This window comes from Elephas maximus, chromosome 19, assembly GCF_024166365.1.
Source record: "Elephas maximus indicus isolate mEleMax1 chromosome 19, mEleMax1 primary haplotype, whole genome shotgun sequence".
Classification (NCBI taxonomy): Eukaryota; Metazoa; Chordata; class Mammalia; order Proboscidea; family Elephantidae; genus Elephas; species Elephas maximus.
Genome location: NC_064837.1, coordinates 16,930,079 through 16,956,200, shown reverse-complemented (window position 1 = coordinate 16,956,200; position 26,122 = coordinate 16,930,079). Strand labels below are relative to the sequence as shown.

The window sequence follows — 26,122 nt, the reverse complement described above, 5'->3', positions numbered from 1 at the left end:
CAAGGTTAAGTACGAAAACTGAATTACCTGCATAACGCTCTAAATAAATGATGCTGGTCTGAAATAGTCATTTATATTTTTGTAAGCATATCCCATTTCTAACTTAAAATGTATCTGCCTGTTGTTAAAATAGCACAATTTATTATTAATCAAAATTATACCAATTATGCATCTTATAAGGAAGAATTAAGTATCTGATGTTTGCCTTAAGCCTTCTCTTAAATTATTCCTGATTTTTAACCTACAAATCTGGAGATGGTTTACCTCCAAAGGACATAAGTGTCTTATTACATTTGTTTCTAAAACTAGAATCCAATCATTAATTTTCTATGTGGCTACATAACCTAATCTTTTTTAAAGGCCTAAAAAAAAAAAAATACAAAAGTCGTAACGTGCTTCCAAAGAGAAACCACTTTTTGATGTTAAATACAATAATAAAAGTAATTCCTCACTTAGGGGTAAGAATTCCAATAACATTGATCATACATGAGAGCAGTCTACGAGGAAAAGAGAAGTTTTCCTCGTTACCTTTCATACAGATGCTTCTAGAAATTCCAACTCATTCTACACTGCCACCCAGTGTGCTACTAGACCATAATGATCCCCCAATCTCGAATCCATTGGCTTTTCCCCCCAAACTGAACTCTTACTCTTTTCCTTGTATCATAACATTGGTGACAGCCTACACCCCACTTCCTTCCTGAGGTCTGTAACGCCTCACCTCTCTCCTTGTCACTAGCTCTCCCTGTGACTAATCCATGTGTTTCTCTGTGTCTTCCTTGTCCCCTAAATGTGGAAACTGGATCTTTGTCTACTCTGGGGACTTCCAATCTCACTAGCAGCCCTATGTCTAATCTGCCTGAATCATTCAATATTTAGTCATGTGCTGACTTCTCAAAGCCATGCTCTACTTGCACTCCCAACCACTGAAGCTCTTAACATGATCTAACCTTACTTTTTAAAGCCCGTTCTGCCTGGATAGACAAAAAGCTCTTTACTGGCCAGGATGACATATCTGTGGTACTCTATGTATCCCCTTCATCCCCAAGAGAAGAGTGCCTTTGTCAATGCAATGGTAGATGATTAACAAACACTCATTAATAACTGAAATGAGCTCAGGGTCACCTGTTCTGGGTGTCGGCTCTTATTTCAAGACATAAATCTTAATCCTTAATACGATTTAACTGTTAAAAGAATACAGGTATGTATTATTGAGCTAGCAAAAAATCGCAAAAGACATGTTAAACAGAAAGTACTGAATGTATGGTATGTTTACACCTATGTTTATATATGTATGCACACCACACACGCTTATTATTATCATGTACCTGTGTCGGGGGAAGGTTAGATTTCTCAAAGTTGAACTATTGTGAGTGGTTACTTCTGGGAGTAGACTTGGGAGGCTGAAATGGGAAAGAGATCTACTTTTCCTTGTATACAGAAGTTTCTGTATTCCACATTTTTTGAAATGCCTGCTTTATTTCTACAATGGGGGAATAAGGTGACAAAGAGGGGGTCAACAACAAAGAGGCAGGCAAAGGAGTGAAAGAAATTCTAAAGGCAGCAATCAGATTTAGAAGAAAGAATCAAGATAGAACCATGATATTTATGGGTAAGGGTGGGCCTTTCTAAGAGGGATAATCAATAGTGTTAAACGCTACAGAGATTAAGAATCAAAACTAAATTTAAGCATTTGTACGTGGCAAACAGCCAGTCTTTAGCATCCTCAGCAGTTTAATTCACTGTGGAGAGGTAGGAAGATGAGTCAAATGTTAACGTGCTTGAGGACTGATAGAAATATGGAGAAGGTAAGTACATGTTTCTCCTTCAAGAAGTTTGCTGGTGATAGTTTGAGGGGGGGTGGGGGGAGTAAGACTGAAAAATTTTTCCCCGTTGGAGAGATAATAATTTATTTGCAAGAAAATCAGTATAGAAATCAATATGAAAAAGAGATCAAAGATGCGAGAGAGGATCTGATGGAGTGACATCTTGCAAGACGGTAGAAGGGATACCGTTGCCGTTATTATGTACGGTCCAGTCAGTTCCGACTCATAGGGTCGCTATGAGAAATACAGAACGAAAGACAGAACAAAACACTGCCCGGTCCTTTGCCATTCTCACAATCATTGCCATGCTTGAGCCCACTGTTGCAGACACTGTGTCAATCCATCCCACTGAGAATGTTAAGGGTCTTCTTCCTCTTTTTTGCTGATCCTCTAGCAAGTATAATGTCCTTCTCCAGAGACTGGTCCCTCGTGATAATAGGTCCAAAGTACACGAGACAAAGTCTCACCGCCCTTGCATCTAAGAATTCCAGCTGTACTTTTTCCAAGACAGATTTGTTTGTTCTTCTGGTAGTCCATGGTATGTTCAATATTCTATGCCAACACTATAACTCAAAGGTATCAATTCTTCTTCGGTCTACCTTATTCCTTGTCCAGCTTTCCCATGCATATGATGCGATTCAAAATACCATGGCTTCAGCCAGGCACGTCTTAGTCCTCCAGGTGACACCTCTGCTTTTTAACACTTCAAAGAGGTTTTTTGCAGATTTGCCCAATGTAACATGTCCTTCGATTTCACAACTGCTGCTTCCATGGGTGTTGATTGTGGATCCAAGTAAAATGAAATCCTTGACAGCTTCAATATTTTCCCTGTTTATCATGATTTTGTTATTGGTCCAGTTGTGAGGATTTTTGTTTTCTTTATGTTGAGGTGTAATCCATGCTGAAGGCTGCAGTCTCTCATCTTCATCAGTAAGTGCTTCAAATCCACTTCATTTTCAGTAAATAAGGCTGTGTTATCTGCATATTGTAGGTTGTTAATGAGTCTTCTGTCAATCTGATGCCACGTCCTTCTTCATATAGTCCAGCTTCTCGGATTATTTGCTCAGCGTACAGATTGAGTAAGTATGGTGAAAGGATACAACCCTGGAGCACAGCTTTCCTGACTTTAAACCATACAGCATTCCCCTGTTCTGTTCAAACGACTACCTCTTGGTCTATGTACAGGTTCATCGTAAGCACAATTAAAGCCACTGCCGTTGAGTCGATTCCATCTCTTAGTGACCCTATAGGACAGAGTAGAACAGCCCCACAGAGTTTCCAAGGAGCGCCTGGTGGATTCGAGCTGCTGGCCTTTTGGTTAGCAGCCATAGCACTTAACCACTACACCATCAGGGTTTCCAAGCACAATTAAGTGTTCTGGGATTCCCATTCTTCTCAATGTCATCCAGAGTTTGTTATGATCCACATAATTGAATACCTTTGCGTAGTCAATAAAACAGAGGTAAATATCTTTCTAGAATTCTCTGCTTTCAACCAAGATCCATCTGACATCTGCAAATATAACCCTCATTCCACGTCCTCTTCTGAATCTGGCCTGAATTTCTGGCAGTTCCCTGTTGAGGTGCTGCTGTTCTTTTGAATGATCTTCAGCAAAATTTTACTTGCGTATGATATTAACGATATTGTTCGGTAATTTCCACGTTCAGCTGGATCACCGTTCTTTCAAATGGGCACAAATATGGATCCCTTTCAGTCAGTTAACCAAGTAGCTGTCTTTCAAATTTCTTGGCATAGACAAGTGAGCACCTCCAGCACTGTATCCGTTTGTTGAAATATCTCAATCGGTATCCTGTCAATTCCTGGAGCCTTGTTTTTCACCAATCCCTTCAGTGTAGCTTGGACGACTTCTTCTTTCAGTACCATCAGTTCTTGATCATATGCTACCTCATGATTTCTGATTGAACATCAACCAATTCTTTTTGGTACAGTGACTCTGTATTCCTGCCATCTTCTTTTGATGCTTCCTGCATCGTTCAGTATCTTCCCTGTAGAACCTTCAATATTGCAACTCAAGGCTTGAATTTTTTCTTCAGTTCTTTCAGCTTGAGAATTATCAAGCATGCTCTTCCCTTTTGATTTTCTAACTTCAGGTCTTTGCACATTATAATACTTAGTCTTCTCAAGCTGCCCTTTGACATCTTTTGTTCAGCTCTTTTACTTCATCATTTCTTCCATTCGCTTTAGCTACTCTACATTCAAGTTTCAGAGTCTCTTCCAACATCCACTGTGGTCTTTTCTTTCTTTTCTGTCTTTTTAATGACCTCCTGCTTTCTTCATGTATGCTGTTCTTGATGTCATTCCACAACTCATCTGTCTCCAGTCATTGGTGTACAATGTGTCAAATCTATTTTTGAGAAAGTCTCTAAATTCAGATGGGATATACTCAAGGTCGTACTTTGGCTCTCATGGACTTGTTTTAATTTTCTTCAGTTTCAACTTGAACTGGCATATGAGCAATTGACAGTCTGTTCCACAGTCGGCCTTGTTCTGACTGATGATACTGAGCTTTCCCGTTGTCTCTTTCCACAGACATGGTCTATTTGATTCCTGTGTATCCTATCTCGTGCCATCCACGTGTACAATTGCTGTTTATGTTGTTGAGACAAAGTTATTTGCAACGAAGAACTCACTGGTCTTGCAAAATTCTATCGTGAGACCTCCAATGTCATTTCTATTCACTAAAGCCATATTTTCCAACTACTAATCCTTCATTTCCAACCTTTGCATTTCAATCACCAATAATTATCAACGCATCTTGATTTCATGTCTGATACATCTTGATTGCATGTTTGATCAATTTCAGACTGTAGAAGTTTGTAAAAATCTTTACTTTCTTCATCTTTGGCCTTAGTCATTGGTCCCCAAATTGGAATAACAGTTCTATTAACTGGTCTTCCTTGTAGGCATATACTATCCTATCAGTGACAGCACTGTACCTTCAGGATAGATCTTGAAATGTTCCTTTTGACAATAAATGTGATGCCATTCCTAAATTTGTCATCCCTGGCATTTTGGCATAGTAGGCCATAGGACTGTTTAATTCATAATGGCAAATACCAGTCCGTTTCAGCTCACCAAATGCCTAGTATATCAATCTTCATGCATTCATTTTTGATGACTTCCAATTTTTCTAGATTCATACTTCATACATTCCACATTGGCATATGAAGGTCCCAAAAGCTTGACACCATTCATCCATTAAGGTCGACTCTACTTTGAGGCAGCTCTTCCCTAGTCATATTCTGAGTGCCCTCCAACCTGTGGGTGTCATCTTCCGGCACTATATCAATGTTCTGCTGCTATTCATAAGGTTTTCACTGGCCAATTTTTCAGAAGCAGACAGCCAGGTCCTTCTTTCTAGTCCTAGTCTGGAAGCTCCACAGAAACCTGTCCACCATGGGCAACCCTGCTGGTATTTGAAATATTGGTGGCATATCTTCCAGCAACACGCAAGTCATCACAGTAGGACAAACTGACAGACAAGGAACACGAAAAAAGAGATTAAAGATGGGAGGGGAGATTTGATGGCGTGACATCCTAGAAAATGGTAGAAAGGATAGAATCCAATTAATATACAAAGCTTAAAGGAAGCTGAAGGAGGCTGAAGAATTTCTTTAGGGTGGTATATGAATATGCTTTCTAATATGAAATACGGTTTTGGTTTGGGAGGGGGCATTTTATTGTGGTTTAGGTGAAAGTTTATGGAACAAATTAGTTTCCCAATCAACAATTCATACAGTTTGTTTCATGACATTTGTTGCAAAGCCCTGAGTGTATCAACACTCTTCCCCGCTTCCTCCCTAGGTTCCCTGTGTCTGTTTGCCCAGCTTTCCTGCCCCTACCTTCCTTCTGAACTTTGCTTTAGGGCAACTGCTATCCTTTAGGGCCTCTATAGTTGATTGTTCTGAGGTATACGGTCCTCACTGGTGTTACTGTTCATTTTATAGGCCTGTCTATCGTATGGCTAATATGTGATCTCCGGGAGTGATTTCAGTTCCAAGTTTGAAGGGTGTCTAAGGGCCATAGTCTTGGGGGTTCTACCAGTCTCTATCAGACCAGTAAGTCTGGTCTTATTTATGAGTTTGAATTTTGTTCTATATTCCTCTCCCAGTGTGTCCATGACCTACTATTGTGGTCCCTGTCAGAGCAATTGGTAGTGGTAACCAGGCACCATCTAGTTCTTTCGGTTGAAGATTCTGATCAAAAGCATGAAAGTGGTGAAAGGACATGGGGCCTAGAAATAATGATACATATAGGGAACATTTATAACTCTTCTAGTGTATCCAAGGTGTTCTTAATTGGAATGACTTACTGGGCAAGCACCTAAAGGATCTTCAATTTTGTCTTAAGATAAAAAAAGAAAAGGTGTTAATATCAACATGTAGCTTAGCTCTGGCATGAGAGGAGAAATCTAAGAGCCAGAAATGAGTAGGTGATTACACAGCTAAACAAGCAGGAAGCTAAAGAAATAAGATTAGGTCAAGTAGATCCACTAAAGAGAATAAAAACCAAACAGAAATTCTTGGGTAGTAGCAAGTAGGTCTTTTTCTTAGGTCTAAGCAACAAGGAATTAATTAAACATGTGGATAGGATCCAACCTTTTTAAAATCTAAGTCTTTAGACAGGAAAGCACAGTGAGAAGATGCTCACATATTGATTGAAGAGGTCAAACACTGAGAATAGGCAAGCAAGCTTCCTCAAAAGACAGTAAACAATCACCCAGTAAGATCAGTGAGATTCTTTGGGATCACTTTAATCCACATGATTTATATCAAGGTGTACATCTAGAGTTGTAAATCCTGTATGATAGCCATCATACATACATCAAAATAATTATCTCCTGATTTTAAGGCATAAAGGATGATGTTTGTTGGAGAACATACACTATCTTGGTACATGTGAGTATTAAATCTCTCCACAGGATTAGATTTAAGGAGAAACTCAAAAATAGTTTTGTGCATTTTAAGATCCTAAGAAAAAGACCTAGCTAACAATATTAATAATATATGGCAAGTGGGGGGGGGGGGGGGTTGACCATTCATGACAAAAAGTTTATACCATTCAAAGATAATACCTGCACACTCTCCACACCTACCATCGTTATTAAAAATACATGAAGAGGTAGGTCTGTGTATGGGGGAGGAGAGTATGTTGCTACAGATTTTCCAAATAAAGCATAAAAACATTATTGATAAATATTAAAGCCCCCACCCGCCCCCACTCAAGGGCTGGGGCAAGGAAAATACAAGGTGAGTCTGGAGCATCTTGTGGTGCTAGGAAGTAAGCAAATGAGCAATAAAGAATAGGGGCATGTCAAAGGGCACAGTAGCCAACCTGAAAGAGCTCCTAAAGACCAAAGCTGGAGCAATCCGAGCAATAAAAAAAAATAATAATATTGGATTATAAACCACAGAATATATGGGGGTCAAGGGGCTGACGGTTTTTCCTTACAAAAGAATTCCAATTAATAAATTAGAAGAAATGAGGGAAACAGAAAATCACATTACAGCAGCTGAGCTCTTAACTACTGCATCACCAGGACTCTGGATCACAATTAGCTTGTCTAATTGCTGTAGACAAGCTCCACTATGGATGCTGAAAGTAGTGGGCAAAAGTTTGAAGAGAAACAAGATATTTACCTAGCTTTAAAATATCTCTCCCTAGATATTGATTGCAAAAGGAAAAAATCAAAACTTTACAATGAAGAAACCTGGCGGACACCACCTAGTTAACTAACTGACCATGGTTAACATCATTAACCAAGATTAACATTATTTGTGAGAAATGACTCTGGATGCACTCACACATACTGCCACTAGGTAAAGCTGAAGTCTTCTGTTTTACTGTGCTGGGCTCCACAATGCCTAGTATCCAGGGTCAGGTTCCCTGGGCAACAGATTCTGAGGCAGAGATTTGCTTGTAGGAGGTTTACTGGGAAGTGCTCCCAGAAACAAGAGTGAGGAAAGCTGGATTAGGCAGAAGGAGAAAATGAATTGTAGAGACAGTTGAAACAAAAGCCTCAATCAATCCTACTGAAATGGCCTTTCAGAGAATTCCCAAATTGAGCAAGCCTTTGTACCAACCTACTCCACTCCCAAATCAACCAGTCACTGGATGCAAGTGATCCCAGGAGAGGAGGGATAACCCCAGCAACTCATCTCTTTTCAGTGGAGGGCAATTCCTAGAGAGGAACTCAGCTATGAGTTATCAGCAGGCAACATTTCTGGCAGCCTGGGATACAACTGCTTCCCTCTGGACAAGAGACTCAAACATACACTTCACCTAGCTCACCCCTTTGTCTCACGTGCTCCTTCTGATGAAGCCAACTGGCACGTTGTAAGCTGACCTATGAAGCGGCCCAAGTGACAAAGAACTGAGAGAGGATTTCAGCCAACAGCTAGTGAGGAACTCAACTTGGAAGCATATCCATCCCCAGGTGAGCTTTAAGATGGCTGCAGTACCAGCCAACATCTTGACTACAGCCTTATAAGAGACTCAGCACCAGAGGGCTCAACTAAGTTGTACCCAGATTCCTGGCCCACAGAAACTATGAGATAATAAATGGTGTTGATTTAAGCTGCTAAGTTTGGGGGAATTTGTTCTAAGCCATTACGTCTCTCATTTTCTTTTGTTTCCTCTTCCCATCCCGCATTTGGATTAGAAGATAGGTGATTTCTAAATAGGACAAGATATAAACACTAACAAAAATATACAAAGTCTGGGTCAAGTAATATCAACAATACTTCCCTTTTTAGAAAACATTAGAAAAATGATGGATTTTGATGTAGACATAAATATTTAAACAACTTTTACTTCAACCCAAAGGACTGTACACTTTTTTAAGTGTTTGTTGTGGGTTTTATTTCACATCTTACGTCCTACCATGTGACTAAAGACACTGCGGATACTCAGAAAGTACATGCTGACAAGCCATGAAAAAAAACAGTCATTAAGAGCCAGAGTGATAGGCTAGGGTGGATAAACTTGATACAAGGCAACAGGCTTCTATGGTATAGCCTTAAATACAAGAACTACGTAATAACAATTATGTGGGCACCTTAATAAAAGGAAGATTGACTAATTTATTCAAGTATTTGACTGCCTACAGAATACCATGCTCTGTGCACCACGTAGATGAGAAAAAACACAGGCCCGTTTTTAGAAGTCATTAAGTAAGTCCTGGATTTTGATTTTTTTTTTTTTAATCCAAGTTTCAAATGGTTTCACTCTTAGTTCAACCCAAAGAGACAGCTGGGTTCAGGTGCTTATCTAGGCTTTACTTCTCAATTGCCTCATATCACACACAGTGAGAGGAGTAAGACAAGTTGGCACATGACTGAAAGGCAGACTAAGTGTTACAGTGCTTCAGTAAGGTGGTGAAGAGCAATTGCTTTATGCAAGAATTGAAATTTGAGATGGATTTCATCTCAACAAGTGGCAAAAGTAGAAGACAAGCATTCCAGATCCTTGGCATGGGAATTGGTTCGTAGTTGGTACCCTAAAACTGAGTGAATGGTAGTGGGACGCCTTTCAGAAAGAGGGGAACTTCCCAAGGGGGAAAATACTAGTTATTTTTAGGGAACAGACAATAGTCTAGTAACATACTGGGTACTTGAATGTTAAGCAGTATGAACACTATTCAATAATCCAATGTTTCCCAAGACTGCCTCTGCCCATCAGTGGGTCAGGGGGTCCTTCTGATGAGCTTCGACCTGAACAAACCACAAATTCCTTTCTTCACTTATTAATAAAAAACACACAGTTCCATGGACTATAATTTTTTATACCCAAATCTGAGCTCAACAGTAACCTAATAAGTTAGGAATGGTAACTAAAATTCATCACTCAATAAAACTAGTATATTATTAATTTCATTTAAGACTGTGTTCTATCAAGAACTTCAGCTGTCACGCACTTTTGCAATAGCGCAAAGCTCTTACAACCTATGAACTAATGTATCTGGAGTACTTAAACTTGTAAGAAGGATGTTCTGTTGTTAATGTGTGAGCAGCGCTAATCTAAGTCGAGATTTCCTGTTACTGCTTTCTTACGCTTTAATTATAAATTATTATTAGTTTAGTTTCTCTTTAGCTACATACCATATTGTTTTCAATTAATCAATTCTACATAATGAGGTACTTTGAGTCAACCTTTTGGGGTAGAGGAGCCTAAACCTTTTAATCTTGGTAAGTGGACTTAAAGGACATGCTATATGTTAATGATTCAAATATAAATTAATCAGCTCTAGTCCCACTAGTAAAGCAGATAACACACAGTCCTTCCCAAGTTTGTTTGTGACACTTCATTACCCATTGCTGTTGAGTCGATTTTGACTCACAGCAACCCTATATGAGAAGTAGAACTGGCCACAGGGTTTCCAAGGCTGTAAATCCTTGTGGAAGCAGACTGCCACATCCTTCTCCCGCCCACGGGTGATCAGTTTGAACTGCCCACCTTTTGGTTACCAGCCAAGGGCCACCAGGGCTCCAACACTTCATTAGTATTAATTAATTTGTAAGACATTATCAAAAAAATATAATAAAGACTTTGGTTATTTCTTAAATCTACACAGGTCTATTTATAAGGTAAAATTATGTATAAATTTAGGCTTCAATATGCTTATTTTGTTGCTTTTCAGTTCTTTGTTGACACCAAGTTTTTTCCGACTGGAAAATAGGTGCAAGTAAGGAAAACAAGCCCTGAGGGTCTTAACTGTTTCTAAGAGGGTGTTATACACATAAAAGAGCTGACCCAGGATGAATATCCAAGAGGATTTGAAGGCAGACATAAAACATGTTAGATCTCAGAGAGAAAGGCAACAATTTAGTAACAGAAGACTTGATCTGAGGTGGTGGCATCCAAGAGTCAAAAGAAGGGAAACGACCAGATACAAGGATCAATGACTAGGTATAAGGAAAGTATAAGTTGTAATGACAATGAAATAAAAACTGGATTTTGAGCAAATACAGAATAAAAAGAGAGGATAATTAGAAACAAGATGGTGAAAAACAGAGAAATAATTTGAAGACTGCAAAGTTACCCGTGTATTTGGTTTTAACAGGGGAAAATTCAGGTTAATTTTCAGCTTATTAAACTTAAGGTTATCATAACGAGATTGAAAAGCACATATGAGTCTTGTCAGAAACCAAAGCTATCAAACATGAAAACAAGTGATGTACAAACTTAAGCCTTACTTCTGATTTGCACCTTTGCATTTGATACAGTGAATCATGAAAATAACAAAAATTAAGATAGTGTGATAGTGGTTCAGGGATAGACAAACCAACCAACAAAAGACAGAAAGCCCATAACAGATCGATATATATCTGAAAATGTGATTTTATAACATAACCTGCACTGTATGTCAGTGGTAAAAGGATAAATTTGTCCATAAATGGTACAGTCAACTGTTCAAATGAAGATGTACCCCTACTTCATACCACACAAAAAACCGATCTCAGTGGATGCAACACTGATACGAAAAGCAATGCTAACAAACTCTTAGGAGACAATATGGAACAATAGCTTTTTGACGGCAGAGAAGGGAAGGATTTCTTAACTAAGACATAACAAGTAAAATCCATAAAGGAAGGGATTAATAAATTCAAATACATTAAAATTAAGAACCTCTGTTTTCCAAAGATACCATCAAGAAAGTGAAATGACAATCCTACAAACCAAGAACCTAACAGAAAAACAGTCCAAAGACCTGAACGTGCATTTCACACAGGAAACATCAATGGTCAAACACATGAAATGATAATGCAATTGCACTGGTGACCAGGGCAATGCATATTAACAATGACAAACCACTTTACACCCTCCAGATTTTAGAAATTGCCACCAAAGTCTGATAATATCAAATATTAGAAAGAATACTAAACAAATAGAATCCTTAGTCATGCCAAAAGTATAGATTATATGCCAATAAACAGATGCAACACTTTGAAAAATAATTTGATATTACCTCATCAAAGTGAGATAATTAACTTAATAATTCTACCCCTAGATATTTATCTTACAGAAACTCATGCTACAGGTGCAGCAGAAAACAAGGACAGCCATACTCTTTGTAACAGGAAAAACAAAACAGCAACCCCTGCCCCAAATTGAAAAATTACTGCAATGAGAAGCTAGAGAGGTAATTTATCTAATGATATATTATACAACAGTGAAAACAGATGAAATGTATCTACACACAACAATAAGGATCAATTTCACGGGTAAAATGTTGAGCAATAACAGTCACAAAAGAATACATACAATTTCACATATATACAGTTCAAAACACTATAACACATCCTTTAGGAATAAAAACTTGGTAAAATTATTATGAAAAGGAACAGTAAACACAGAACTGGGAATATGAGAAGGAGATGGGAGAGAAGGAGAATAAAGGGATGTCAAAGGTAACAGTAACGTTCTTTTTCTTAAAATAAGTGGTGGGTACAGGAACGCACCATGAATTGCTATCCTTTATACACTCCATTTCATAAATAGTTTTTAAACACCTCAATATTCAATTTTTTTAAAAAGCCAAATAATTTAAATGTCGCAGTATGATCAATTCTGTGTCCTACTCTAAGTCAGATGGGTACCTTCCATCTTTTGACATTATGCGAAACCTAAGACAAACTTGTGAACTGATGCTATACAACAAAAGGGAAGATTTTCCTACTGGTCCTATCAGTAATGAACAAGGAGATAAAGACCAACTAATGCAAGAAAGGTAGATATTTAATTGTCTTTGTAGTCTATTGATGTTTCTTTAAAGAACAGGAAACAGAAATTAAAATCACCCCTTAACATACATAATTCAACGTGAGAAAGTATGAGAAACTTCAGTGTCCAACAATGGCCAAGACGGAAGACCAAAAGGTAAAAGAGAAGAAACTAAAATGAAACTTAAGTACGTTATCATTAGAAACTGTACCATCAGTGAAGAGCGACAGACAAGCCAACATACCAACCATTTTAACACAGAATATCTAGTTGAAAACAGCTGGGTCTACTAAAGGAGGAAAGCAAGCAGATGGAGCCAATGACAACAAGCAATTCAAACACCAAAATCACACCATTTCCCAAAATACATACAGCATTTACAAAAAGGAAAAATTGTAGTATGATTTTTAAAATAAACTTACCCTGAAATAAGTGAAGTTACTAGCTGCTGAATAAATGTCACTCAAAAGCAGTCTCTTGGCTTTTTCTTACACAGCGGGCAACTTTCCTTTTGAATTCTCCATTTCTGTCTTCCCTCCATTCCTTCTGTAGGTATAAAAGTAATACTGAATGATATTATGCAAACTCCCCTTATAATTTCAAATATTAATTTTAATATCAAATGTAATGCTTTGGTAATTCAAACACTTTTAAAATGTTAAAAAGTAGACAAAGTAGAAAAGCAATAAAAAATACTTCTGCAAGGTGCACTGCTTGGATACATGAACAAAAATCTCCTATACAAATGACCTGTACAGTCGAAGTTCTCTTAAAAAAAGGGAAAGATCATAAAAAAGAAGAAAAAAAAACCCATTAAGTTTTGATTACACTGAAAAGCTCAAATTTACAAATAAGACATTTAAAGGACCTGAAGGATTACACGCCCTCCCAGAAAATAAAGTGGACATACAACGTCGCCCATGTAAGGCAGATGTGTAGGAAAATACCTATTATGTATTGCATACTATTTCTAGTGCAAAAAAAAAAAATACATACAGATAACAATAACACTATCACTGCCAGGAACATGAAATGAGAACACAAACTAGCATAGTTTCCCATAAGAACACAGCTAACTTTACTGAGCATGTAAACAGAAAATTCTTACAAAATGCCCAGTTTTCTTTTTTTTTTTAATATTATTCACATAAGGACAGCAAAAACCAAATCTTTCCGACTCATAGAGACCCTATAGAACAGAGTAGAACTGCCCCACAGAGTTTCCAAGGAGCACCTGGCGAATTCAAACTGCTGACCTCTTGGTTAGCAGCCGTAGCACTTAACCACTATGCCACCAGGGTTTCCAAGGGCAGCAAAGACTACAGGAATCTTCAATCCTTGTCCTTTTAGAGGAAAAGATTCAAAAAGCCATTTTTGTCCTCAAGGCAGGACACACCAGTAAGCCAATTGTTACAATAAGCTGGGAGATGAACTATAATGTCTCTATGTACAAAGAGTAGTATGAAACTATGTAAGAAGGAAACTAACCTACACTAGAGGATAAGGGAAGTCTTTCTATTATCACTGGGCCTGGAAAAGGAAGTAGTTTTGAATATTAGGGGAGACAATTGAGGAAATATGAATATAAATTGGGTACTGAAATATATTGGGGAACCTACCCAGTGTTAATTTGGTTAGGTAAGATAACAGGAGAATGTTGTGATCTTTTGGAGATGTGTGCTTAAGTATTTATGGGTAAAATGTTATAATGTCTCTAACTCATTAATCATTTTTAAGTAAAAGCAAGGGCAATTCCAGGCAATGGGAGGACAATCTCAAAGAAAAAAATAGCACAACAACAGAGAGAATTAAGACTGCAAGCAGGGAGATCAGAGAGGAACCTATTACAATAATGTAAACAGGAAGTACAAAGGACTAAAGTCAATGGCAAAGGGGTAGAGAAGAGTTTAGAGAGACTTGTATATGACTGACATTCTCTGGTGACTGAGATTAAGACTGGGCAGTGATGACTTCTGGGTGAAAAGTAGACTGACAGATGCTGGTTCCAAAGCATGGGATAGCTGACATAACTACTGTTAGATGAGTCCATTATACCATGCACTGTGGATTACCAGATAGGTAATGTGATCATATCCATCTTATATATGGGGAACCTATAAACTCACTATACCAAAAGGTTCATCTGTTTATTTCCTTCCTCTCCTGAGATTCTATTAAAATAATACTGCTTTTTTTTTTTTTTTTTAAGTTATAAACCCTCAAATAATAAGGTGGCATGGAAATGATGCAATAATGGGAACACACCCTCCAAACTTATGGAAGATCAAAAGCAGGTGCAAGTATTTATTGAAACAAGCACCAGAGGGGAAAAAATAGCAATCTAGAGATGTCTCAATGGGACTGCAGCAGAGGGGGAAAGGAGCCTATTTAGCAGAACCCTAAAGAAGCCAAAATTTGGAAATGACTGATGTGAGAAAAGCCAGATAAGAAGTGGGGCTAAAAATAGAGATTAATAGAAAATTTCAACAGTTTGGCATTTCCCCCACATCACTACCACCTATATTCAAAATTCTAATATACTAATAATGACAAATAGACTTTATATAAATACATTAAAAAATACAAGAATTACGGCTGCTACTGTGGATTGGTACTGAAAGTAATAACTTCTTCGTTTTGGCATTTAAACGACACCCATCTTCTCCAACCCTTACTCTGAGTTTAATATCTGGCTTTCCACCTATGCACCCTGGAGTAAAACTTGCCAGTCAACAAATACTGCCCCCACCCCCCTCCCCGCAACACACACAAAGCTCCAATCTACTTTCCTAGACCTTCGTTTCTTAATCATGAATACACAGTTGCATGGAAAACCTACTAAGTGAAGCAGGCTTCAAAACACAAAAGAAAAACAGTAAAAAAGTAGACTTCAGAGAATGTTAATTTTTTTAAACCTTTCATTATAATTTGCTACAAGAAACTATTAAATTCATTCAAGTGATAAGATTCTATTAAAAAAATAAGATAAAAACAAGCTATTAAAATTAAGTGTAATACCAGCAAAATTAAAATTCAATAGAAAATTCAAAACCTTGTACTATTTTAGATGAAAAAGATAAAACATAATTGAGGATCAATCTGGGTAATAACCAGAACAAGTTCAAAAACAAGAATATTAAATATGGAAAAAATTCCCAAAAACTTACAAAATTTCCCAGAGCTGAAATCTTCAAACTGAAAGGGTATACATCAACCACAGAGATAAAAATTAAAGAGTTTACAAACACTGAAATTTTGAAAGACCAAGGATCAAGAAAAGAACTGAAAGGAAGTAGAAAGAAAAGACAAGACCACCTAAAAATGGAGAAGAATCAGCCTAGCATCAACCTTCTTCATCAGCAACAATAAAAGGCAAATTTGTGGACATTTTCTTTCCCTCTCCTGTAGAATTCTATAAAGTATCAGTCAAGTGTAAAGAAAAAAACACTTGCAGACACAAAAGGACCAAGGACTTAATTCCCACATATCCTTTCTAAGACATGACTCTAGGATGAGGTAGAGCAAAAGGAAGAAGTCAACCAACAATAAAAAAAGAAAAAGAAATAGGGTTCAAGAAACAGGAGACCCAATCCAGAAGAGCAGTGAGAGAAAATCCAAGGCAGGCAGCTGGGCAGCTTGCTGAGAGAGTCAATCTAGTTTGGAGCCTGAGGATGAAGGGATCCAGGAGAAAGATCTCCTAGAAAAATGAGGGCTTCCTGAATAGATACTATTCATTCACTGAGAGATGAGAAAAACAAAAATATGTTAACAAGTACAGAACACTAGAGGAAAATGCAAATAAGAAAGGTAAACAAAACTGTTTACAAGAAAGTCATGATTTAAATATAAAATAACCAATTAAATTGGAAAAGGAATTTCAAGAAAAAGAACGGAGTAGATTTCGCACAAGTTGTGGCATTCAGACTAGAAATCACATCTGCATATTCGACTTCGTATTAAGGCCTATTTCCACCCTTATGGAAATGTTCAACATCTTGAGGATGACTCTCCTTTTTCAGTAGATTTTGTCCTTTCACGACGGAGCTGTTTTGAAAGGCTAATACTTTCTGTAGGTTTACATTCTCGATTATTTGTTCTTAATTACTCTTTGTGAAGATTAAAACCAACCTGTCCACTATGATCTTATTAAAAAGAGCTGATAGCTGAGCATGAACCAAATGAAACTGTGCTGAAATGAGTCCCTTTATGTGGCCTTTTGCCTTGGTTCTCTGGAAAAACAGCTTGAGAGATTTTCCCCCTAAACCCTGAGGAGTTACTTTTGCCCTAGTTTTCTACCTCAGGGGGTTTGTTACTTTTGTCCAGGTTAACTGACATTTCTTGGGTAAGCTGTAAACAACTTGAGGTTTGATGGTTTTTGTCTGGCCCTGGGCTGCAGGCTGCCCTGTAACTGTATGCATCTTGCAGGGACTGGCCAATACACTATGCAAATGAAGTACCTGTGGTCTACTATAACGGGATTGGTCAGTTGGGGAGGGAGGGGTTGGTCAGTTTGTGGCCTTGGTGAGAGGGTCATTCCTTGAAATTGACAAGGAGTTTTGTGTGTATGCAGCAAACCCCACAGATGTTTTTCAGACAGGACAGACAGGAAGCAGGAAGAAGCAGAAGGAAGAAGAAAGAGAAGCAGTAGAGAGAGGCCGTAAGGAACCTCCTAAAAGAACTGTTAACACAGGTTAAGAACTGTAACACTGAAGACAGTGACAGGCCCAGAAGGGAACCTGCAACAAAGTCAGCAATGACAAGCCTGAAGGGGCCCTGCAGCAGAGTCCATGCTGACAGATAGCAGGGCCAAGAAGCCTGTCCTGAGGGGGCCCGAGAGGAGGCCTGTCCTGAGGGGGCCCGAGAGGAGGCCTGCACGGCTGAGAGGGCCCGAGAGGAGGCCTGTCCTGAGAGGCCCGAGAGGAGGCCTGCACGGCTGAGAGGGCCCGAGAGGAGGCCTGTCCTGAGAGGCCCGAGAGGAGGCCTGCACAGCTGAGAGGGCTGTCCTGAACTGAAGAAGGGAGGGATGTTCTTTCTTCCACAGGGGAGCCTTCCAGACTTAGCCTACATGCTCCTGATCCTAATCCAGAGTTGTACCGTGTTATTTCCTTAATAAGCCACTTCACTGTAAGTACAGTCTAAGTCTGTGCGACTTATCAAACCCAGAGGAGAGGGAGAAAGTGCTGTAGGAGGGATGGCTGGAGTCAGAATTGCTAAAAAAGGCTGGACCGCAGGTTATGTCTGACCTCCACCTCATGGGAAGCAGTTTTGGGCTGATTGTAGTCATTATCCCCCCGAAGTTAGGTTCTGACACTCCTACTGCTACCATTTTACCAACACAGTAATTAGTTCTCTCTCAAAATTATTCCACAGGGTTTTTTTTCCCCCTTAAGTAGCTATCACCCTTCCTCCCTTGTCTCTAACGTTTGGATTAATACTTTACGGAGTTTAAAAAAAAAAAAAAAACCATTGCCGTGGAGTCGATTCCAACTCATAGCAGCCCTATAGGACACAGTAGAACTGTCCCATAGAGTTCCAAGGAATGCCTGGCCGGTTCAAACTGCCGACCTTTTTTTTTTTGTTAGCAGCTGTAGTGCTTAACCACTACGCCACCAGGGCTTCCTACAAAGTTAAAGTGGTTATTAAATTACAAAGTTAAAGTGATTTCATGCCAGTTTTTCCTTCAATTCTATCACTAAAATTCAAAGCCATAGATTTAAAAAGAGATTATTTATAGCCTTTTTCTACATATAAGATCTCAACCAGGTTTTTGTATAACAGGTTTGAATTAACCAAAGGGGGGTGGGGGAGTGAATTTAATCTCCTGCCTTTGATAATATACTAACAAAGGTTCCAAGAATAAGCATTAGAACAAAAGGTTTTTCAAAGAAGGGTAGAAGACTGAGGAACAGAGCTAACTCTATAAAGAGACTCTAATGAAACATAAATACAAAGTTTAATACATGTTCCTGGAGTAGATTCTGGATTTAACAACAATTTAAAAAAGGGCAACTATAAAGAATATTTGAGAAATGTAAATACGGACTATATGTATTCAGTAACAGCACTGTAATGCTACACAGATCTTCTTCGTAGGAGATGCATGCTGAACTATTTACAAGTAAAGGGTTATGACAGCTGTAAACTACTCTCTGAAATGGTTTAGCAAAAAAAAGTGACTAAATTTCTACAATTGGTGAATCTGAGTGAAGCGTGTAGGGGTGTTCATTTGACTCATTCACCTCTCCCATAAATCTGAAATTTTTAAAAACAAAAGCTTGGGAATAATAACATGGACTTTAACAGAGACTTCATATTAAATTTTCTTAGGTATGACAATGGTATTATAATTACATAAGCCAGTGTTTTCATTAGTAACAGATGCAGGCTCAAGTAGCAAGTATGTAGGAATGAAACTTCATTACATCTGCAACTTAGTTTCATATAGATTCAGGAGAAAAAAACGGATATAGAAAAATGTATATATATACAAATACACATCTAAAGATATGGGAGTTCTAGTTGAGTCTTAAGAAAGAGATCGACAGAGCGAGAGAGGATGTGCGCGTGTAGCCATCTTACCGCAGCATCGACATTAGCAGGTGAGTCTCCGTTGGGGTCTGCCAGCATAGAAATGACACTAATCATGATGGTTTCCACAGTGTGGATGGGGAGCCAGCGTTCCTCTGGCTTTTCATAACCATATTTATCTTCTCCAGGCTCATGAAGAATAGAAATGCACACATCACCATTTTTGTCAACTGCAAAATTACAGAATAAAAGTCCTGTTGTTTAAAATATTACTGATAAAATATCTATTACAGATGTGATTCTGATTCCCACAGTATCTGTGTAAAACATTAAATATATACATAAGCTATTTTCCAAAATAGTATCTGCTAAACTTTTAAGAAAACCAAGATTTTACCAAAAACACAGGTTTCATCTGACGAGCCTGACAGGAATGTAAGCATCTTTTTCATCTCTATAAAACTCCAAGATACCTAACCTCTTAACCCATTTATATACTCACCATTTAGTTTTTCTTGCCAAAGTGCTTCTTAATTTTTTGCTATGTAGTTTTAGTCTGTTACTTTTTCCTTTCATTTCAATGTCCCAGTAATGGTCTTTATGCTGGTCTTATTTTCTGACACCAGATCCAGTTAAGAATCATATAATGCATTTAAGTTGATACTTGTCTTTAGCCTCCTTTGTTTACATAGTCTTTCCCGTCTACTGCTGTGAAACTACAAAGTTCTTGTACCTAATACTCACCAAATAACCGATATTCACTACTATTTTTTAAATCACTTATAACTTCTGATTCCATTTAGCTTTTTAATTCACTATGCTGTTTGGTGTAAAAAAAATTTCTGTATTTCCCTGTAAATAGCTAGTCAATCTCAGTATCAATTACTAAAAACTAACCTAACCTGAACAATGCATATCCTTCTATCTCCTTTCTCTTGAAACCATGCACATAAAACTATGAAAAAAGGGTTTACCCTCATCTTCTCATTACTTAGGTACACTTTCACCTTACAAGAAACTGGCTTCTGCCTCCTCCCAGGACGCTGTGACTGTTCTCACAAAGTGGTCTGGGTAACATATTCCCTTGGGTACTTCTATCTATCTAAAACCAACCCTCCTGGGCCAAGACAACTAATACTGTTGATGGCACCTTCCTGGACACATTTTCCTCCCTTGGCTTCTGTGATGCCCTTCTTTTCTCAGGTTCTTGAATCATTCATTCTTAGTCACTTTCTAGTTTTCCTTTTCTTGGTCTGACTTTTTATATTATCCTAATCTCCAACATTAATCATCTTTTTCCTGGGTAAATTAACTCATTAATTGTATCAAAATGTTACCTGTTATCCTGATGCCAATTATTTCTAGGCCCTGAACTCACTGCTGAGCTCTGGACTAGTTTTATCTAATAACCTATCAAGATGTGCCAAGTATACCACAAGGAAAACAAGTACAAAACTGAATCCATCTAAGCTACCCCTGTAATAACTGTTGTAACACCTTTAAAAAAAAAACAGAGACATAATTCACATTCCGTATAACTCACTAGTTTGAAGTATTTGAATTTAGTAGTTTCGAGTATGTTTGAAGAGTTGTACAGCCATTACCACAATCAATTTTAGAGCATTTTCATCATCCCAAAAGGAAATTCCATAACCATTAGCAGTCATATCCTACTTCCACCCCAATCCTAAGCAACTAATCACCTGCCTTCTGTCTCTAGAGAGCTCTAAGTTTTGGATATTTCCTGTCAATGAAATCGTATACTACGTCGTCTTTTATGACTGGCTTCTTTCACTAAGCATAATGTTTTCAAGGTTCATCCATGTTGCATTTATCATTATTTAATTTCTTTTTACTGCCAAATAATATTCCATTGTATAGATATACCATATTTTGCTTATCCATTCATCAGTTGGTGGACATTTCCGTTGGTTCCACTTTTTTAGCTCTTATAAATAATACGGCTATGAACATCTACGTACAAGTTTTGAGTAGACATGTATTTTCAATTTTCTTGGGTATGTACCTACTGTTCGGGATTGAATTATGTCTCTCAAAAACATCTGTTGTAAATCCTAGCTTCTATGCCTATGGTTATATCATTTGGGAACGGGTTGTCTTTGTTATGCTAATGAGACAGGATTAGTATAGGGTGTAGCTTGAATCAATCTCTGAAATATAAGAGATTAAACAAGCAAGTGAGAGAAACAGAGATGGGTGAAGAGAGATGCAAAGCCACATGAAGACTGCCCGGAAGTAGAAACTAAAAGGAACAAGGACCTTCTTCCAGGGCCAACAGAAACAGAAAGCCTCCTCCTAGAGCTGGCATCCTGAATTTGGACTTCTAGCCTCTTAAACTGTGAGAAAATTAAATTTTTCTTTGTTAAAGCCATCCACTTGTGGTATTTCTATTATAGCAGCACTAGATAACTGAGACAGAATTTGGTACCAGACGAGTGGGGTGCTGCTTAACAGATACCTAATATATGAAAGGAGTTTTAGAATTGGGTAATGGGCAGAGGCTGGAAGAGTTTTAAGGTGTCTACTAGTAAAATATCGCAAAAGATGTCACTTTGAGGACTAAGGTGCTCCTGACCCAAGCCATGGTATTTTCAACTGCCTCATGTGAATGCAAAAGCTGGACAATGAATAAGGAAGACTAAAGAATTGATGCCTTTCAATTATGGTGCTGGTGAAGAATATTGAATATACCACAGACTGCCAGAAGAATGAACAAATCTGTCTTACAAGAAGTACAGCCAGAATGCTCCTTAGAAGTGAGGATGGTGAGGCTTCATCGCATATACTTTGCACATATTACCAGGAGAGACCCATCCCTGGAAAAGGACATCATGCTTGGTAAAGTAGAGGGTCAGCAAAAAAGGGGAAGACCCTTAACGAGATGGACTGACAAAGTGGCTGCAATAATGGGCTCAAGTACAGCAACAATTGTGAGGATGGCACAGGACCAGGCAACGTTTCGTTCTGTTATACACAGGGTTGCTGTGAGTTGAAACTTACTTTGGGGTCACCTAACAACAACAAAAGCCTAGGTTGCCTTGAAGAGACTGTTGGTAGAATTATGGACATCAAAGGCAATTCTGGTGATGGCTCAGAAGAAAGTGAGGAGAGCTATAAAGAAAGTCTCCATCATCTTAGAGAATACATGCGGCACTAGCAACAGAACGCTGCCAGAAATGTGGGCCTTCACTATGCTTCTGGTGAGGCTCTAAAAGAAAACGATGAGCATGGGATTACACAGTGGAGGAAGGGCGATACTGTTTATGCAGCGGCAAAGAACTTGTCTGAATGATATTCAAATGTTTGGTGGAAGGCAAAACTTGTGAAGTGATGAACTTTGACATCTGGCTGCAGAGATTTTTAAGCCAGACCTTAAAGGGGCTGTGTGGTCTCTCCTTGCCTCTTACAGCAAAATGCGAGGAAAGAGATAGGCTTAAAAATGAGCTGTGCAGCAGAGGGGGACAGAAGATGGTTGATGGACACAGGGAATACAGGGTGGAGAGGAGGAGTACGCTGTCTAATTAGGGGGAGGGCAGCTAGGAGTACATGGTAACGTGTGTGTGACTTTTTGTATGAGAGACTGACTTGATTTGTAAACTTTCACTTAGAGCACAACAAAAAAAATGAACTGTGCACAATGAAAAGAGAACTTAAAGATTTGGAAAATTCTGTTGTACAAACTAAGAGCATGTGTTCTCAGATGTTCACCAAAGATGTGGCTACACAATCCTTCATTAAAGAGCTTAAGCCTGTGACTGATGGATCTAACCAACTACCAGAGCAGAAAACCCATCAGCGTAGACTGAAGGAGACAGAGAAAGAATGAAAGGAAGGAACCCGTCTGCCTTTTGGAATTCTACAAGCAGAGAACAGGCCAAAGGAGCTACATCTGTTGTCCTCCAAAAAAAGAAAAGGACTATCCCTGGAGCAGCTCGAAGATCGGCAGAACTGTTGGAACGAAAACAAAAGCAGGACCTTCTCGGTTTCAAAGTTTCAGGACATGGTCTTCTGGATCTCAAAGGGTGGGGTCATAGCCTCCTAGGTTTCAAAGAGGCAGATCTTTGCCAACTTGGTTCCGGAGTGTGGGGCAGCAAGCAGTTAAGGTGTGCCAAGGGGTAGGGCCTATGCCAAAAGCTGGGGGTGTGGGGGCTGCCATGCACAAGGGGCAGAAAAATGGGACCTGCCTGGGCTGAGGGGGTGGGGTTGCCACTCAGATGGACTAGGAAAATGGGGCCACCTAACACCAAAGGAGCAGAGCTGCTATCCCAGAGGGCCTGGAGGGTGGAGCTGAAAGCCAGGGACAAGGGGCCTCCACTCGGAATCCAGAGTGCGTGGCTAACACCCAAGGTCTACGGGGCGAGGCCAGTGCCCAGATGGTCCCAAAGAACAGAGGATTATCTTCAAGCCTTGAGAGCTAATGTAAATTGTTCTGCTGGGTTTTCAACTTGCTTGGTGCTTGTTATCCTTTCTTTCCCTCCAATTTCTCCCACTTGTAACGCAAATATCTACTTTGGGCCTGTTCAACCATTGTACTTCGGAAGCAGATAACTTGTATCCTAGATTTCACAGGCTCACACGTGAGGAATTTTGCCCCAGGATGGAATAACATCTTAAGTCTCACCCATATTTGATTTAGGTGATTCAGAAGTTGAGATTTTGGACCTGGAGTATATTTAAGACTTTTGGGATGATGGCATGGGGTAAATATGTTTTTTGTGAAGCAAGGACATGAATTTGGGGGGGCCAAAAGGTGGAATGTTATGGATTGAATTGTGTACCCTAAAAAATATGTGTTGTAAATCCTAATTTCTATGCCTATGGTTATAATTCCATTTGGGAATTGGTTGCCTTTATTATGTTAATTGACATGGTTAGTGTAGGGTATGCCTTAAGTTGGAAACCCTGGTGATGTAGTGGTTAAGTATTATGGCTGCTAACCAAAAGGTCAGCAGTTCGAATCCACCAGACGCTCCTTGGAAACTCTATGGGGCAGTTCTATTCTGTTCTATAGGGTCGCTATGAGTCGGAATCGACTTGACAACAATGGGTTTACGCCTTGAGTCTACCTCTTTTGAGATATAAGAGATTAAACAAACAAGCTAGAGAAGTGAAAATGGGGGAAGAGAGATGCCAAGCCACATGAAGATCACCCCCAGAGCAGAACCTAGAAAGACAAGGCCCTTCCTCCAGACCAATGGTAAGAGAAAGCCTTCCCCTAGAGCTGGCACCCTGAATTTGGACTTCTAGCCTCCTAAATTGTGAGAAAATAAATTTCTGTTTGTTAAAGCCATCCACTTGTGGTATTTCTGTTATAGCAGCACTAGATGACTAAGATACCTACCTAGAGAAGAACTGCCGGGTCATATGGTAACTATGTTTAAACCTTTAGAGGAACTGCCAGATTGTTTTCCAAAGTAGCTGCACCATTTTACATTCTTACAAGCTGTGGGTGAGGGTTCTGACTTCTCTACATTCTCACAATACTTGTTATCATGTCCTTCTGATTACAGCCATCCCAGTGGGTGTGAAGTGGTATCTCATTGTGATTTTGATTCTATATTTTTCTTTTGGCAAAATAAACGTAACATAAAATTTACCATTTTAACCAGTTTTGAGTATACAAATCAGCTGTGTTAAGTACACTCACAACGTTGTATAGCCATCACTACTATCTATTTCCAAATCTTCTTTTATCATCCCAAACAAAAATGCTGCATCCATTAGAGAGAGAGAGAAAGATGTCATCCAGTCAATTTCGACTCATGGCAACTTTACAACAGAACAAAATGTTGCCAAGCCTTGCATCATCCTCACGATCACAGGCCATGTTCAAGTCCATCATTAAAGCTATTAAGCAAATTTATCTCACCAAAGGCCTTCCTCACTCTTGCTAGCCCTCTACTTCACTGAACATGATCTCCTCCAATGACTGGCATCTCCTGATGACATGTCCAAAGTCAGTGAGTCGGACAATGTTCTATTGTGACCATAAGTAGAAGGAGACAGCCCTTCTTCCTAGTCTGTTTTAGTCTAGAAGTGCCATTAAAACCTGTCGCCACGGCTTCCAACATGACATCAACATGCAAGCCACCACACTATGACAAACAGACAGGTGGTGGCATTAAACAGTAACTCCCCATCATTCCCTACTCCCAGTCCCTGGTAACCTCTTTCTTTCTCCATGAACCTGCCTACTCTAGATACTGCCTGTAAGTAGAATTATACGATATTGGTCGTTTTGTGTCTGGTTTATTTCACATAGCAGAATGTCTTCAATGTTCATTCATGTTATAGCATGTATCAGAACTTCAATTGTTTTTACAGCTACATAATTTGGGTTTGGGAATATTCCATTGTATGTATACACCACATTTTGTTTATCCATTCATCCTCTGATGAATACTTGGGTTATTTCTAACTCTTAGTTATTATGAATAATGCTGCAGTGAACATTGGTGTACAAGTATCTGAGTCCTTGCTTTCAAGTCTTTGGGATATATGCCTAGGAGTAGAATTGCCAGGTCTTATGGTAATTCTATGCTTAACTTTTGAGGAACTGCCACACTGTTTTCTACAATGGCTGTACCGTTTTACACTTCCATCAGCAATAGATAAGAGTTCTAATTTCTCCACGGGGTCTTCACCAATACTTATTTTAATAATAGCCATCCTAATAGGCATGAGGTGATACCACATCGTGGTTTTGATTTGCATTTCCCTAGTAACTAATGAGGTTGAGCACCTTTTCATGTGTTTATTGGCCATTTGTGTATCTTTGGAAAAATGTCTATTCAAGTCTTCTTCCTATTTTTTAACTGGGTTGTTTGCTTTTTCGTTGATGAGTTGTAGAAGTTCTTTATATATTCTGGACATTAATCTGTTATTAGATACATGATTTGCAAATGTTCTCTTCCATTCTGTGGGTTGTCTTTTCAACTCCCTCGGTAGTGTCTTTTAATGCACAAAATTTTTTAATTTTGATAAAGTCCAGTTTTTCTATTACT

General features: G+C 38.8%; 1 protein-coding gene across 1 annotated transcript in view; it reads right to left on the bottom strand.

The window, feature by feature from the left end:
- UBE2G1 (ubiquitin conjugating enzyme E2 G1) overlaps positions 1–26,122 on the bottom strand; it is a 122,170-nt gene that overhangs the window by 4,873 nt on the left and 91,175 nt on the right. The window contains exons 4-5 of the mRNA XM_049861546.1: positions 19,149–19,327; positions 12,992–13,115 (exon numbers count right to left, since the gene is read on the bottom strand). Of these exons, the coding sequence (XP_049717503.1) occupies positions 13,029–13,115; positions 19,149–19,327 (266 nt within the window). The 3' untranslated portion in view covers positions 12,992–13,028. The remainder of the gene's footprint in view (positions 1–12,991; positions 13,116–19,148; positions 19,328–26,122) is intronic.